This window comes from Gavia stellata, unplaced genomic scaffold (genome assembly GCF_030936135.1).
Source record: "Gavia stellata isolate bGavSte3 unplaced genomic scaffold, bGavSte3.hap2 HAP2_SCAFFOLD_34, whole genome shotgun sequence".
In the NCBI taxonomy this organism is placed as follows: domain Eukaryota; kingdom Metazoa; phylum Chordata; class Aves; order Gaviiformes; family Gaviidae; genus Gavia; species Gavia stellata.
The window spans coordinates 5,160,793-5,177,244 of NW_026776320.1; the positions used below are offsets into that span (position 1 = coordinate 5,160,793).

At 42.8% G+C, this 16,452-nt stretch overlaps 1 protein-coding gene across 1 annotated transcript; it reads right to left on the reverse strand.

Annotated features, from left to right (window-relative positions):
• Positions 1–908: 908 nt before the first annotated feature.
• On the reverse strand, positions 909–12,827 carry LOC132320910 (E3 ubiquitin-protein ligase TRIM36-like; the record flags this gene model as incomplete). Its single annotated transcript, XM_059834550.1, has 9 exons — positions 909–1,263; positions 2,798–3,095; positions 3,399–3,692; positions 4,247–4,371; positions 5,033–5,286; positions 6,227–6,322; positions 7,421–7,567; positions 9,021–9,342; positions 12,601–12,827. Coding segments are annotated over 9 exons (2,118 nt in total), but the record flags the coding sequence as incomplete, so codon positions are not given.
• Positions 12,828–16,452: the final 3,625 nt, after the last annotated feature.

Genomic DNA, 16,452 nt, shown 5'->3' on the forward strand with positions numbered 1-16,452 from the left:
TGCTACTAGATCAAAAAGTTAACTTATAGAAACAAGTATTAAAAGAAATACCTGATGTTTTTTTAAAAGTTCACATATTATTACTGATGTCAGTAACTCATATGCTTTTGCCTAAATACCAGGTACAATTACTCACACATGCAAACACTTCTGATTTTGGACTCTAAAGTGAGTCTGATGTTTAAGGTAGAATTGCACTTTATATATTTTTATATAGCCTATAGTAAAAGCCTGGAAGAGTCAAGAAACTTACCATTATGCCACCAACTACACGACACCAGGTGTCAGAATTAGAGTTTTAGCTTACAGTCACATTAAAGGTATATGACATGCAATCAGATTCTAGTTTACCCTCCTCTTTCCAAATAAAACCTAAACGTTCAGCTGCAGTTCTGATTTCTCCCTGCTTTATACTGTATTTTTGCAAATGTTCTTTCGTGCTGAAGGGCCCAACCCCTGGTGCTCAGGGGTTAATTGGAAAGCATTTGACCCCTCAGAGGCATTCAGGCAGATTTCTTGAAAGGAGAATGGCAATCACACGCTGTCAGCTTTGATTTCATTAAATGCAAAACTGACTATGTAAGGATTTACGTTACACAAAAGGTAGATTTCTACCCCCGAAGAGTAATTTTGGTTGCTAGTCAAACTTCTTCCCTGCTTCCCCCTGGGAAGAAAGTCTGTGGAGAAAAGCATTGCACAGATCACAAGAAAGGCAGGAGAGTTCCTGGAAGAACATTTCCCACTAGTGTGGGACGTGTCTGAACCGTTTGTTTAAAAAAAGCATGACCCAGAGGCTTGTAAGCAACATGTGGACAGAATGTAATTAATCAGGAGTGAAAACTAAGGTAGAATTCTTCTGCTCTCTCTCGTCTTCCACCTCAGAACAGCAATGGGAAGAGATCACTGCACTAGATGTCGTCGTGGTACTCCCCGTACTTTGCTGTGACAGGTTCCTCAAGATGAACTGCTGCACCACCCATTAAGGCAAATGCTGGGTACATCATGCCAGAGCAGTCCACCTCGCACTCATAAAGGCATTTCATACGGCCTGCGTCGTAGAACCCCACCTTGCCTTTGTCACAGTCAAGGCAGATGCCCAAGCACGATGGCAGGGGAAGGATTCTGCTCGCTGGATCCTTGGGGGCAGCAGGTGTTGTGGGGATAAAGAACTTCTTCATGCCTAAAGTGACCAGTGTGAAAGGCTGTGGTGAGTCAAAGAAGGCATCTTCACTCCCACTGTCATGACCACTGTCTTGCTCGTACCTAGAACAGAAAAACAACCATTTGCTTTTGTCAAATTCTGAAGGGGGATCAGTGATGTGAACTGGAGAAAACATTTTTGTAAGACAAGAAACACCACATGGTCACCTGCAAAACCTTGTGGGGTAAAAATATACCTAAGCCAGGAGGGAAGACGCATTTAGTAGGTGGAGAACACTCACTTGGGCCACTTCAGACAATAAATAACAGCTAAACACTAACGAGGACAAGACCACAGAAGGCTTTACTAAGGAGCGGATGTATCTAAATGTACTCATGCTAGGTAATCATTAATGAACCTACAGGTATAGCAAATTAGTTAACTTGAAAAGTAATTTAGCGACTATGACTAATGATTACAGACAAGGTATGTTTAACTTCATTTACATAATGTTAAATGACACGAGTAAATACATTTAACATGACTGTTGTCCTATGAGTTTTCCTCACCACTGCTGTATTACATTGTCTTTAAAATTCACAACACAAAAAGTAGTGGTTTAAGTTTTTGGTTTGGTGGTTTGGTTTTTTTTAAAGTGCTCTGCCTGGAGGTTTCCATGAACCCCTGTTTCCCAGCTGGTTACTGGGGAAAGTTTGTGGCCAGATTTGTTCAGTCTACATGCTTTTGCCCCCTACTTCTGTCACCAGATGAAGACACACTGGAGAAGCACACATTCTTCTGTGCCGACAATCCCTAGCTAGGTTTGCATTTTTGGGATGTCTGGGGGGAGATTGGATTTGTGTCAGCCAAAGTTTTCCAGGTATTTGTGTGGATAAGGAAAAAGAAATCAGGAAATCAGGATCTAATTTCTCACTTTGCAAAAAGCCTCCGTCTGGCTTTAAGCAGCTCAAGACACAGGCGTTCTTACACTTTCAGTATGTTACACAGGAGGAAGCTGATACATTTTTTACATTCCTGAAAAAGTTAAGAGTCCTCAGGAGATAGCTTCCCAGCCTGCAGTTCCTAGACACATCCAGGCTTACTACAACCATACTTCAGAGCTGAAATCTTTTTATTGGTTTGTCCACTGTACTTTGGCTTGGGAACAGTAGCACTCCAGTACCATATGCAAGCGTATAGCCTGGGATAAGCCAGTGACTTGGAATCCACCGTGACGCAAGCTACAGCAAAGATACACAGATACACACAGTGAACATTGTACCTCTGAATGGCTGCCAAACCTAGTATGCTAAGGAAATTAAGGCAGAGTCTTACTAGTGACAATTAAACATTGCTTCAATCTTGCAAGTGATGCTTTTTTTTTACCTTCTTGCTTTAACTGGCACATCTTGACATCTATAGGAACCTCATTTCTTTCCCAAAAAGAATGAAAATAGGACTCTGGATAATTACAACACCTTTCTGCTAATAGCAGGGGATGAACAGGACAACCTGCTTACAGCATATCCTTCAAGCTACTTTCCACTAGTTAGGTTCACCTTGTGTACTAATTGCGACCAGACTCACTCTTAACTTATTTTTTAAAAAGCCATCTCCTTATATAAAACATGTATTGAGCAAGAGTCTGCAATTTACCTTGGGCTGGTCACATCATGGGTATTATGGAACAATTTCTGTATCTGGTTGCTAGAAACAACTCCCACTTTCACCAGGTATGAATAGGCTTCCACACGAAAAGCCCAGACGTGCTTCCCTTTGGCAATCCCGGTGTCGCCAATGATGTAATCCAGGGTTGTGTAGCATCCGACCTGCATGCGCTCAGATCCCAGCAGTAGAGGAAATCCAGCCCTGCTTTCCACAGAGGTTCTTCCTGGGTTCAGCAGGAGATGTTCACTGTTGTACCCACATTTGTCATCAAAAAGAAAACTGAAAACTGAAAAACAGTATCCAAAAAAATTTCCTCTTAGTTAAGTATTTGGCCTTCTGTGCTTATAAACTACATTTTAAGTCATGCTGGCATCAGAATTTCTCACTTTTAAAGGCTACCGGGAACGTCATGCAAGCTAAAACGGTCTCAGCATGCCACCTACTTAACCTGTTTGTTAACAGTGCTTCTAAACATTTACGCAACCGGTAACAGTAGAGTAGAAGTCTGGGAACTACTGGAAACCACCTACAGCTCTTAACACCGACAGACACAGATTCAACACCTTGTGGACAGAAGAAAACCCAATACCTGGAGCTGGAGGCGTACGCAAAATAACTTCTCGGCTCCAAGGGCTACAGATGGACCCTTTATATCCTCGAACTCTAAAGGCATAGGAGCTGTCATCATCGAGATCAGATATTACTTTGCTCTTGCTGCAAACTTTGATCTCCTGCCACGTCGCACTCTCCTCTTCTCCATTAAGCTTATGATACTCAAGAACATAGATATCAGCTGAGTCTGTCTTCCCAGGGCATTCCCAGCTGATCAGAGCTTTGTTGTACATTCTGCTCTGCTCTTCATTGATTTCTGGTATTTCTAGACCTGGAATGCCAGAGATTCAGGAGAAAAAAACCCTCAAATTTAGATATATGTTGTTTTAGAATTAACCATACAAGCCCTTTGTTGAGTGGCTATAGCACTTGGGGGGGGTGGGGGTGGGGGCAGAAATCTGACTCAATCAGTTAAAGAGTACAGATGAGGATGGTTCCATTCATGCACTTACATAAATCCCTTACTTTCTGTTTTTACTTCGAAAGTTGTATTATTTATTTTTGCTGGCAGCTAAAAAAGCATCTAAAAGCCTATTCTTTTCTGTCATGTTAACAAAAAGCTTCTAGGAAGACCTAGTATTCCTTAACTACAATGTTTTGGAAGCCAATGTAAACTGGTACTGAATGCAACGGCATCTTAGCTTCTTTTTCAAAGCTGAAGCTAGCATTGCTGCCAGGTAATGCCTTGTGGATCACAGAGACAGAAGGGACAATGCAAGTCACAAGACTGAGTTCTGCAGCTGCAGCCCTGCATAAGTTTTGCCTCTTTCCAGAGAAGCCCTTCAAGTCGTAACTTGAGAAAGACCTGATGCTCTCGCAATTTACCATTGGAATGGAAGGACAAGTCACCAAGGATCTCTTCTTGCTTAGCTATGTCCACCACAAAGTCTTCAAAAGTAGTTTCAGCTGCTGGCCTGAAGCTCTTCAGAGATTCAGTAGCTTTTTGGATTCTGAAAGCACAGAAGCAAAGGGATGGCAGAACAGAGAAAAGGGAATTCACATGTGTGCATTCCTTAAACTAAAAATGCTAGGTTTTGCTTTATAAAAAGTGCTGTTTTCATGTACTTACTGATGTCTCCCAGAAATTTCTGTCTCTCTAGACAGAATTCCAATGCAAAATTTAAGGGCTTTTGTACAGCAGTGTAAAGGTATCAGTGTAAAGATAATGAAGAGGTAATCGTTCAGCTGGTAGAGCATTTTAACAATTTGGGGCATTATGTTCAAAGAACACAATAGATGTGAAGCGCTAATGGAGAACAGCTATTAAGATCAAAGACTTTAAAGCCAGAAGAGACCTGTGAGATTAACTTGCAAATACCCGATACAATCTCTGAGCAAAGGAATGTGTCAGTGAGCTGAATGGGCTACCCTTCCAGTGCAGTCCTACTGAACAAGGCCACGTGTTGTCACAGGACAGAGCCCCTCCTGACTGCTGTTTCTTAACGCACACTGTAATGTAGCAATTTCTACTGAACGGTACTGGGACCATCTCTGAGCCTTTGCAATACAAGGTACTGCATTCAGTACTTTGCTAGCAGGTGTCAAAAGAATATGACTGACCAGACATCCTGGAACAGTATCTGTACTTCAAACAGAAGATAATTAAGATACCTGTCATGAAGCTGTTTTGCTGTTTGAACAAAACAAGATGGATCAGTTTCTTTAAGCACCTCTTGAGCATATCCTACAAGGCCATTATTTTCCAGGAGCCCTTGATATTCCTCTGCTTGCGTTTGCAATTTTTCCAGCCTTAAATTCTTAGAAGTTTCAATTGCCCTAAGAGCTGCGGACTTCTTCTCTTCTAGGACATGAGATAATTTCTCAAAGCTCTGAGATGCTTCTTCTTTAGCTCGTTCACTGTTGCACTAGGAGGGAACAAAAGACATTTTAGACAGATTCCACAGCACTGTGGCTGTGTACAGAAACATACCTCAAGTTGCTCAAGGTATCACAGCAATCTAGTCATCCATTTGACAGACAAGACTAATGAGCTTTGTTATGCCCATCAGCACTGAAAATGTGATCAGCACTGCACCCAAGCTAGTGAGCGTTTACTGGATCAACACAGAGAACGAAGAGCAGGAAAGTATTCCTCTGATTATGTCTTGAGTTACGCATAGCATGTGTCTAAACAGCTCATGGAAAAGCACTGTGAAAACAGGTCAGTTTCTGAAGTCTTCATGCCCAAGAGCTAGGTGCTCCTCCACCTTCCCCAACCACACTGCGACGGGGGTCCAGCCCAGCTTCTCACATATGCCCTCAGAACTGTAGGGTCACCTCTAACTAGTGCCCTGGATAAAAGGAACTACAAAGCACAGAGACAATCTTTATCAAGATACAGGCAGGGCCAGGAGCTCCTGCAATTTCTGCCATTGTGTTTTTCAGCTTGTACGTGAGCTCCCAGCTCTGACTCTTCTGCAGGGAGATTTTACTCTTCATTCTGACTTTATTGCAACATCCTCAAGGCGGCAAACAGCCAGTGTAAATTGTGAAGCACCGTTAATACACAAGAGCTGTAAGTCTAACCCACCTCTCTTTGATTAAGGTATCAAACAAGCTTTCTTTCAATTAAATTTACAGCAGCACCCAAAACTTAACTTCCCTCTGTATGTTGCCCATATTTCCAACACTGTCAGGATTAGGTCTTACCATTTGTGATTCAGGACTAACACAAACTGTTCAGAAATTGTTTTACTGGCTAACTGAAAAAAGCCAAAGGATTTGAAACACTTCAGTGAAAACAGTTTGAGTCTCTGCTGTGTCCCTGCAAGGGCTATCCCCAGACAACACGGAAGACACTCTTACCTCTGTTTCTTTCAGCAGCAGATCCAGCTGTGTGATGTGAGCTTTCACCTGGCTCTCCTTACTGATGAGGTACTCAATATCTTTTGAAAGCTTCTCCTGTTAAAACAAAACAGCGAGCTAGCAGAAGAAGGGTATCCCACCCAAACCGACAACCAGCACAGGCAGGTCATCCAGCTAGCACTCGCTTTATCTAGTTACAAGGACAACAGCCTGCCACCAGTTATGAGCAGCACCCCTGCGGAGAATTGCTCAGTGACCCGCAATGACTGCACAGGGACATCAGGCCACTGATGTGGGCAGGACTGGGGGCACAGCCTCTAAGGACAAGAGGTAACAGCCTCTAAGGACAAGAGGTAACAGCCTCAGCTGGCTCAGTCTTCCCCAGCCACAAGTGTCACCTTCTCTTAGGCTAGGAACATGAGGCTTCAGGACGTTACTAAAACTTACAGAAAAGCCACGTTAGTTATTAACTCATTTGTAGTAAGATTTGCTAGAAGAATGAGTGGTTCAAAGCATGAACTTATGAGTGTCTCTGCATTTCCTGACTTGCAAGAGTTAACAGCTGTACAGGAAAAGCCTTGCAAACAGGCAAGGAGGCCAAAGAGCACAAGGCAGGCTGGTCTGGTCTTCCCCCCCCCCGCCCCCCCTTTTTTTTTCTTCTTGTGAGCAAGAGAGGAAGAAAAGGAAGAAGAGGAGGTAGAAGCAATCATTCTTTAACAACAAAGCAATGTTTGCAAGTCTTCCCTGTTGTACTGCGAATTAACAGCTATGCAACTTCAGAAACATACAAGGTCCCAACAGATACTTCCAATGCAAATTTTTCAGGAGTGCTTCTGAAGTATCAGCTAATCCAAGCCACAAGGACACTTACCTGAAAAAAGCTAGATTGTAAAGTAGAAACTGCTTAAACCTTTTGCATTGGTCAGTACTGCTATACTTTAGTTGGCTAAAACAAGGTGGAAGGACTTTTAAGAGGTTATGTTTCAAGCCTCATAGAAAATACAGTTTCTCAGAAGTGCGCTATGTCACACTAATATAGATATTAACAGATGTTGCACAACAGCATGCCTCATGACTAGTTCAGTGTCCTCTAAACACACATCCTGGCTTCCTGCCACAGGGAGTTTGCCCTTACACCAGAAGCTCAGTACTTTTCCCCTTCTTAAGGCCAGGTCCAACAATATTTACTTTTACCTTAAGGGTTTTGTAGGCAGTTCTCATGGTTGTTACTCTATGGTTTGCATGACATCCACCCAGTTTACAAAGATGACAAACAGGCCTTCTGCAGATTTCACAGTACATGTTTACCCTCTCCATTTCATGTTCTGGACACATCAAAATCTGAAAAAAAAAGAGAGCAGAGAGAATGCAGGTGTACTTCCAAAAACTGAGGTGGCCAACAAACCATCAAAACACTAAATCACCCCACAGCAGCATCTGATTTCATCAGTGGATTCTTTATATTCAGTTTATCTTCCACCTTTTATTTTTGTCTATGCCAGTGAAAGCCAGCAGATGAACACACACAGTTTCACGAGGTTCACAGTGAGTAAACCTGTAGCGATGTCTGTGTACACATCATGTAGCCTCCATACTGCAATCAACCATTTTGCTAATCCCTGAAGTTGTTTGCGTGCCTCAAGCTCCCTACACTCCTGTTCAGAGCTGTAAATGCAATATATAACACAGCCACGCTGTCAAATTTAACTGTGTCCATGCCAGCATCTCTTGAAACAACTACGAACTGTCTTAAAGCAGGAGTTGACATAATACTGTAATGATTTAAATTTAAGCTAGACTCTGATCAGCCACATAGCCATTGCTCTTGGAGCAACAGATGAAATGCAGCCACACCACCAGTCACAGTCATTTTAAAGATAAAAGGCTCCAGTGTTTCATTTTTTCTGTCTGACTCCAATTACAAGTTGTTCATGCTGAGCGTTAATTCCAGTAGCAGCTTAAACAGCATTGCGAAAAAGCTGGTGTTTGCTAAAAGTAATCTTTCAAAAATTGAACACGTTGAAGTAACTGCTCGAAGAGGCAAAAAAAGTGCTGCTCAACTCCAAGCGCAAGCAACAGATAAAACCGTCTAAAAGGGGGTGGGTGGGGGTGGGTGGGTGTGCTTGTGCACATGTGTGCGTGTGTGTTTTAAAAAAAAAGAAATGCTTTGCCTCATTCCAGAGCACTGAAAGACATTTGGGGCATCTACTCCATGTTATCAAAGAGAAGCTCTTGAGAAAGCTTTTCAGTGTCATGTCAAGGAGGAGAACACGACATCAGTGCCAACAGTCAAGCTTTAAAAGCATCATCTTTTAACACACGCACACACATACAAGAAAGGACAGGAAAGGGCTCAAAAATAGAAGTGAGTAGCATAAATATGGACACACTAAGCTAAAATTGCAAACCATCTCTGAAACCAACTCTCAAGCCCCAAATGTTATCTTAGTCTATGGTGAAAAGCCCAAAGACACCAGTCTCGCTAGCACCTTGGTACATAAGACTGTCATTCAGCAGAATATGCAATAAGCTATCCCATTGTCATTGACTGCTGGATTCGGGGGGAGGTGCGAGGAGGGAAGGAAACTTTCAGGAGAATCGTCTGTGCAGGCAGACATGTTCAAAACTGCAGTCATGCTGTCAGCAAGAACAAAAGCTTATGGTTCACTCAATGAATAACAGCAATAGTCAAAAAAGGAACAACGGTCCCAAAAAGCAACTACCATTGCACAGATATGTCTGAAGCTATATGCAAATGCTGCAACCCAAATTCTGTAAGATACGGGATACTTACCTTGGGTCTGAAGTTGGTGGTTGGTCCTACATGTTTATGTTGGGCTTTCACAGTTCCCCAAGGATGGTGTATTTTGAAACATTCGTTGCAATAGCTTGCCCTGCAGTCCATGCAGCTCTTTGTGGCCTCTTGAGGTGGAGGTTTGCAGAAATCGCACATAATAGCAATGGCTGCCCTGGCTGCCTGTCTGTATCTTTCCACAATGGTTTCCAAAGTAAAGTTGCGAAATAAGCCATTGATGCCACGTTCTCCGAGATCAGTATCCCGCTGGCAACCCGGACAAGGAAACAGACTCGATCTAGGAGTCAGTGAATTACGTTTTCTGCCTGTGTAGACACCAAATCCTGATTTAGGAGGAGTGTAAACAGAAGAGGTTTAGATTTTAAAGGGAGAAGCACAGGAATTTATGAACCAATTTCAAACTATCCTAGCACATCATCCAAACCAGTACAATACCAATTCATATGCACTCTGCCAAGCCAAAGAGAATACATTTGCCATGACAAGGTAGTGTAATGTCTGAGTTCAGGGGGCATTACAAACTACTGCTCTAAAACTTAATCCTATGGTAAGGTTAATTTAGCTATTCCAATCCTATCTTCTTCGTCTAGTTTTGCATGCACTCAAGCCGCAGCCTTTCAAAAGACTAAACACAAAACCTTCCGGAAACCAGTTGGTTTTAGGCTAACTGGCTGCGCACATAGAGAGCAACAGCTTCGTAACACGCTGAAGTGTAAGATGTCTATTCCCAGAGTGAGACTGGTTATTCCCAGACAAATATAGCCAACTTGGAGCTCCCTGAAGTTTGCTTTGGCCGAGTCAAACTTATCTGGCTTACCCCAAGAGGCATCATACAAATCTAAAGAGGAAAACAAGAGAACTAGATATCACCAGTACGAAATCTCAGCCAAATCATTCAGTCAAAATACGTAGAGGCTGACTTGGCCCTTGCTGAACGGCCTTGATAAAGGAGGGCTGCTAAGTAAGCCCCGCACACCAAAGGGGATGCTGAGACGGTTATGTCTGAGAGATTCCTCTACCTTGAACTGGGGAACCACAGATCTGCATGGTTACACAAGGGTACAGCTTATCTCTTTTCATTTCAAAAGGGGACAGTAGAGAAGCTGCACTCCTACGAAACAGCTATGCACAAATTCCCCCTCTTCTCCAAAATAAAGTGATCCAAGGCTCAAGTCAAGTCGCAAGCCTAGGGATTCTTTGGAGCCTGTTCCAGGGCATGGCTCACACAGACCCAAAAACTATTTACAGGGTAACATTCTTGAGGCTATCAAACAGAGAGTGCATCCCCATGTCTCACTCATGAACCCACAGGGCACAACTATCAAAATTAGTCCTTTATGTATTACTGAAGCAGGTTAAGCCAGTGTTTAGGCTTAACATGTATCCTCTGAGCCTCCCCTTACAAAGAAATAAAAAACCATTCTCTCGAGCTGGAGCATGGTTTTAAGATCCCCTTGAGATGACTGCATGTTGGTATAACTAATTTGTAAATAGAGGTATGACTTCAAGCTGAATTCTTAGTGTTGAAACTGGTTCTTCTTCAGAAAGTGAAATTTGGTCCCATCTGTATTTAGTGAGGATCTTCCCATCAGAAATGTTGATGCTTCATTTCTTTTTGAAGTGTCCTTTGATGCTATCCAAAAGACACTTGCCTTGTGTCACTCTTCTGTGGGTGCTTCACCCAACAATCCAAAACCTCCCTACCTCTCACGCCCTTTCCAGTCTCTTTAAAAAAACAAACCAACACTCCTGTAAGAAACTAGTTCCTTTAAAAATCTTCAAAATGTACCCCATGGTAGTTATGCATCACTATCAGCTAAGAAGCCACAACCAGAGCATGAATAAATGTCAGTCTCAAACTCAGCTGGTCTCATGCTTTTCTGTAGGTTCTGAGCAGAACAGCTAGACTGCATTAACAGAACAGTATGGGTGACATCTAGTAGCATCTAAATGTCAGGTTCCCAAGGGAGCTCTGCCTCCTCTGTGCACAGCGTGGACGGTGCCACAGCACTGCCTGCGCACCCCATCATGCTAGATCACTATTTCTACTGCCCGACAGAGAGCAAGCTGGAGGGCAGCTTTCCACGGAAGATTAAGGATTACCTCCTTACTTACACTGCTGAAAGCAGCATGGGGGGCCTGGTCCCCACGCACAGCCTGTCTGATACTGCCACACTTGGCAAGCCACAGTTCTCACAAGGAGGTCAGGTCACCCACGGTGCGCCCACCACTCCTTAGGCACCCAACCTGGTGCCCTGATGTCCACGTTGTAAAACCATGTAGTGGACAGCTGCAGCGGAAACCGGTGACCGCTTCAGTCCATGCATACAATGCCACGACAGAACATCATGCTTACTGAGGAAAAAAGGGACTAGACTTGGATTTGGGAGATGGCAGTCACCAGTGGGCTCTCTTCATTCAAACTTCACATAACGCTGCAGGTAGAGAGAGCTGAGAAAGCAGCTGAAATGTATGCAGAGCTAAACAGTGATTGTGGGGCTGTGCACCCCATATCCAGAAAACAGGACTGTCATGAAGACAACTAGTTATTTCGTTTGGGGATTCCCTCAAATGATGCAAGCCTCAACCTGCCAAGCTACAGCAAACACAGCATTTGCTTATCAAACTGATCCTGAAAGAGTACCAGTACTAACAACTCAAGAGTTGTTTAAAAGAAGTGGGTGAAATAAAATATTTGAGCTTTGAAAACTGGGAAGGGGATGATGAATGTTAGTAACATACAAAATACAAGACACAGCTTTAGGGTTTGTCTTGTGGGCGACTCTTCCAGATCACTGCGGACTGCGGTTTTAAAGTGGACAGTTACGTCAGAAGGAAGCCTAAAAGCCAAGATGAGGTTTCTTTCAAGAAGTACTTTCGATGTACCTGTGTAAAAGAACAACTCATCTGTGGATTACACAACAGCTGTAAGAATCTTTCTAGTGTGACATCACAAAGAGCATGAGGAGTGCTCCTTAAAGCTTCCAGAGCAGACCACACTGGAAGAGGCGGTTAGCGCAGTCTTCTTACAGTCATCTGTCTCCCAATTCTGCAACCGTGCAATAACCATCATCTATGGAAAATGATTTATTGTAAGCGTAATGAATTGGGTAGGACAAACCCATCATTTGCAAAGTCTGCAGAGGCTCAGAAGGAAGTCGAACTACTCAATTTAGGCTGGCCGAAACCTGAGAGAACCACCTCAACAGTACCACTGACAGGCAATAAAACTGCTGAAATCTACACCTCAACATCGACGCTATTGAACATGATGCTACTGCATCTCAATGTAACTGAAATACAGGAATAAACAAATACAATGGTTACAAAGATTTACAGGACGCCACAAAGACTGATCTATTATATATGAAATAGAGTGCACTGTCCTTAAAAATATTCCCATTGTTCTTGCCACAGAATGAACAAGACTCGCACTATCCCTAAGTCATCTCTTTAACTGCATCAGGAGTACCGGGAAGACATTTTACCAATGCAGACGCAATTCGGCTCAAGTCAGTCGAACACATAAAATAAGGAAAACACGCAAAAATTCCGATACGTACCTGATCTACTAATCCTGTCCATGCTGGAAGAAGAGCTTTGAATTCGAGGGCTACTCTGATTAGAGGATTCAGAGCCTCCATCAGCAAAAGAGTCTTCAAATGCAGAGAGTATTTCCTTCACACATTTGTGACAGACATTGTGCTGGCAAGGAAGGATCAGTGGATGGGTAAATAATTCCTTGCATGCTGGGCAGATGAGCTCTCTTTCGATACCCTTAATGGTAACCTTCATGACAGAAAGAGGGAAAAACAAGTGTAAGTGCAGAAAACGTGAGCCAGCAAGACTTACTGCACAGCTGTATGTCTGTATGTCACAAAAGCCCAGCTCTCTAGAATAATCGTTCTATTCTAGAATCGCACATTCTAGCTGGTTTGAGGCATTCCGCTGGTTAACGCTGCAAACAAATCTCAATTAACATTTATGAAAGCACTGACAACATTCCTTTCAACTGAAATGAACACCGCCACTAGGCAAACTCGGTTCATCTTTAGGTCATGTCTGCCTTGCAGGGGAGGAAAGGAGAGGAGGGGAGTAGTCTTAATTCCACTCAAGGACCTAGTGAAACGAAAGCAACCATACTTCTTAACAATAGGAATCCATATGTTTAACTCAGCTCGCTCGCTCGCTTTTCAAGAAGGGGGGGTGGGGGAGGGAGAAAAAAGAAATTAAGTGTCAGACTGGTTAAACAACAGGCTTTCCTGCCGTGTAATCCACATTTAAGCACTGGAACTGCCTTGACTTCGTTAGGCTAATAGTTCCAGTCTGGAACATTATCTGTTTGTTTATTTATTTCCTGCACACAGAGCCGCCCGTGGATCTGTGCAGCTCTTCAGTAATTTAATGACCCCACAGCCATCTGGCACTGCGCTCCGCTCCTGCTCTGACAGTATTGGTTTCGGCTATGTTCACTGAGGGAAGTGTTATATGGATTTTTCAAACATCATCAAGAGGAAAAGACTACTTTTTCAGAAGCATAATATATCACCTACTACTGTTGGGGTCTTTCCCATGCTGTTCTACTGGGTTTATAAAATACCTTACGAGCAGCAACTCTTTTGCGCAGCAACTTGTCTGTAAGATCCTGCCCCAAAAAATCATCAGAAATTGAGACATATTTGGGGCATCATGAGTCATAAAATGTATACAGTCGAGGTTGGGAGCAAATCTGGGGAGTGAGTGAGACTATTTTTACTTATTACCTCGCATTTGGCACAGCTGGATGGATCATATGGCAGCTTATGCAGTCACCATGCACATTACCTTTTAAAAACTTGACAGCTACGATGTGGTTACCCTTAAAAAGCATTCCTCTCCTTTTCCTCTTCCCCCTCCCTCTGCATCTGTGCTCCTGAAACAGCTACCTGGATCTGCCAGAAGGACGGAGAAATTCAGTCAAGGTCTTGTTTGCAGGGAAAATTCCGTGTCCAAACCCCAGTATCCCTTCATGCAAATGGCAAACAGACAAGAACAAGATAGTACTCCTCTTTGATCTTCTACAAATATACCCCTTTGATTCATATCTAAAGACAGAATAATAGAATATTGTGCTCTAGGTACAGGGCTCTTCTTTTTTTCAGGATAGGTCTTTTTTAGTTTTTCTGCACCTAGACAACAAGTTTCTGAGGAACTTACTAACTTGGGCACCTTCCGCCGTTTCAGATTGTCTTGCACATTTTGCTTCCTGTCATTCTGAGTTCCTCCTGTTCCTATTCCGGTCATTGCACTGTGTTTTGGCAGCTGTTTTCTGACAATCTCCTTTGCCTCAGGAGCAGCAGAGGTATTCCGGTCTTTAAAAAAAAAATAAAAAAATCTTCCCTGCACATTAGACTTCACGTAGGGTAGACCTCAAACAAATGCTTCTCCCATATTTTTCCCTATCTTTCTGTGTACTTTAAAAGCATTTGTTTGGATACAGACTCAAATAAGTGGGAGCGCTGAGCATTGCATTTGCAGTGAGCTCAGTAAATGGTTTAGATCAAAGTAATCTTCTGCAAAAATATGTGCACCTTTGCTCTGGAACAATTTTTGAGTTTTATGCTGTTGATCCTGGGAGAAGCACCTGAAAATCCAATGGCTAACGACATGTATGAGTGTTCATCTTGTATTGCGGCAGCCATCACGATGACAGTCTCGGGAACCTACCTGAGCTGGTGTGGTAGGACCCAATTTCTGTCAGTTGAAAGGTTTTTGCTATAATTAAGCCTATGTTCAGAAGCAGTCTCAAGTACGTCACATGCTGAGGAAGAACGTGCAGCTTCTCCAGATGGTAATTATGTGACAGAATGAATATACACTGAATAGCAATAACAGAAAGTGGTGTCCTAAGTGTTTTCAGTGGCATTTGGCATCGTTTACAGTCTGATACATTCTCGACATTTACTGCACTGCTAAAAAAATTGGTTCCTAGCTTTGCAGTGTAGAAATTACTCTAGAAAGAGAGTTTTCTTATTTCTGTGCTCTTTAGGCACTGTGTAGTTCAAAATGTAATGCTTTTAAGTCTTGGACATGTTCATATACTGTTAAAAAAGTTAAAGAAATATTCTGTACTAGATGAAGAGCATTATTCTGCTAACTTTCTTTGATTTGTGAGATGTTTCATAGAAGTGCAGTGAGGGGAACATGGAAGACTGGGGTGCTTGGGAATGTCTTGGTTTGTTTTTCATGTGGTGTTTTTTGTTTTGGATTTGTTTGTTTTTTTTGGCATGAGTTGGCTTGGTGTGACGTGAATCTGCCAATACCATAGTTACTGAGAGCTTAGACTGTCTTCCCCGTTCGTGGAAGGAATTTCCTGTATTGCTTGATTATAAGAATGTTTCATAAATTGTGTTGAGATGAGTAGCTTAGATTTCTCTGTACGCTTTTTAAAATCTGCCTTTTTCAGGATACTTTCAGTGTTTGTCGCATGTCTTGCTAGCCTCGTATCTGGGGGTCTGAGAGACAGCTGAGAACATGTCTCCTAACTGGACTGTCCTTTCCCATCCTTCTTTTGCCCCATGCTGTTCAGTACCCTCTTCAAAAATTATTACTATGACCAAGCTTATAAAGTACTGTTGTTGTCCCATTCGTGGGAGGGTTTTTAAAGTCAATCGACAGCACTTTCTGTGTTTCACTGCTTTCTTCACAACCTCCTGTGCTCATTGTGAATCAAAGAGGAGAATTCTGGTTTGGTGGCAATGCTTCACCCATTTGTGAGGTCTTTTCCAGTAAGACCTAATCCTTCTGGAAATTAGGAGATCTATTTAGTAGTTGGTTCCTTCTTCTGTTGTGGACCAGCCCACACTGATCAGACTTTCTCTCTCTGTCTCTGTCCTTCCCCCACTCCCCGCTCCTGCTCTGACAGTATTGGCTTCGGCTACGTTCAGTGAGAAAAGTGATATGTGGATTTTTCAAACATCATCAAGAGGAAAAAACTACTTTTTCAGAAGCATAATATATCACCTACTACTGTTGGGGTCTTTCCCATGCTATTCTACTGGGTTTATAAAATACCTTATGAGCAGCAACTCTTTTGCTCAGCAACGTGTCTCTAAGATCCTGCCCCAAAAAAATCATCAGAAATTGAGACATATTTGGGGCATCATGAGTCATAAAAGGTATACAGTCGAGGTTGGGAGCAAATTTGGGGAGTGCGTGAGAGGTTTTTTACCTATTACCTCGCATTTGGCACAGCTGGATGGGTCATATGGCAGCTGATGCAGTCACCATGCACATTACCTTTTAAAAACTTGACAGCTACGATGTGGTTACCCTTAAAAAGCATTCCTCTCCTTTTCCTCTTCCCCCTCCCTCTGCCGCTGTGTTCCTGAAACAGCTACCTGGATCTGCCAGAAGGATGGAGAAATTCAGT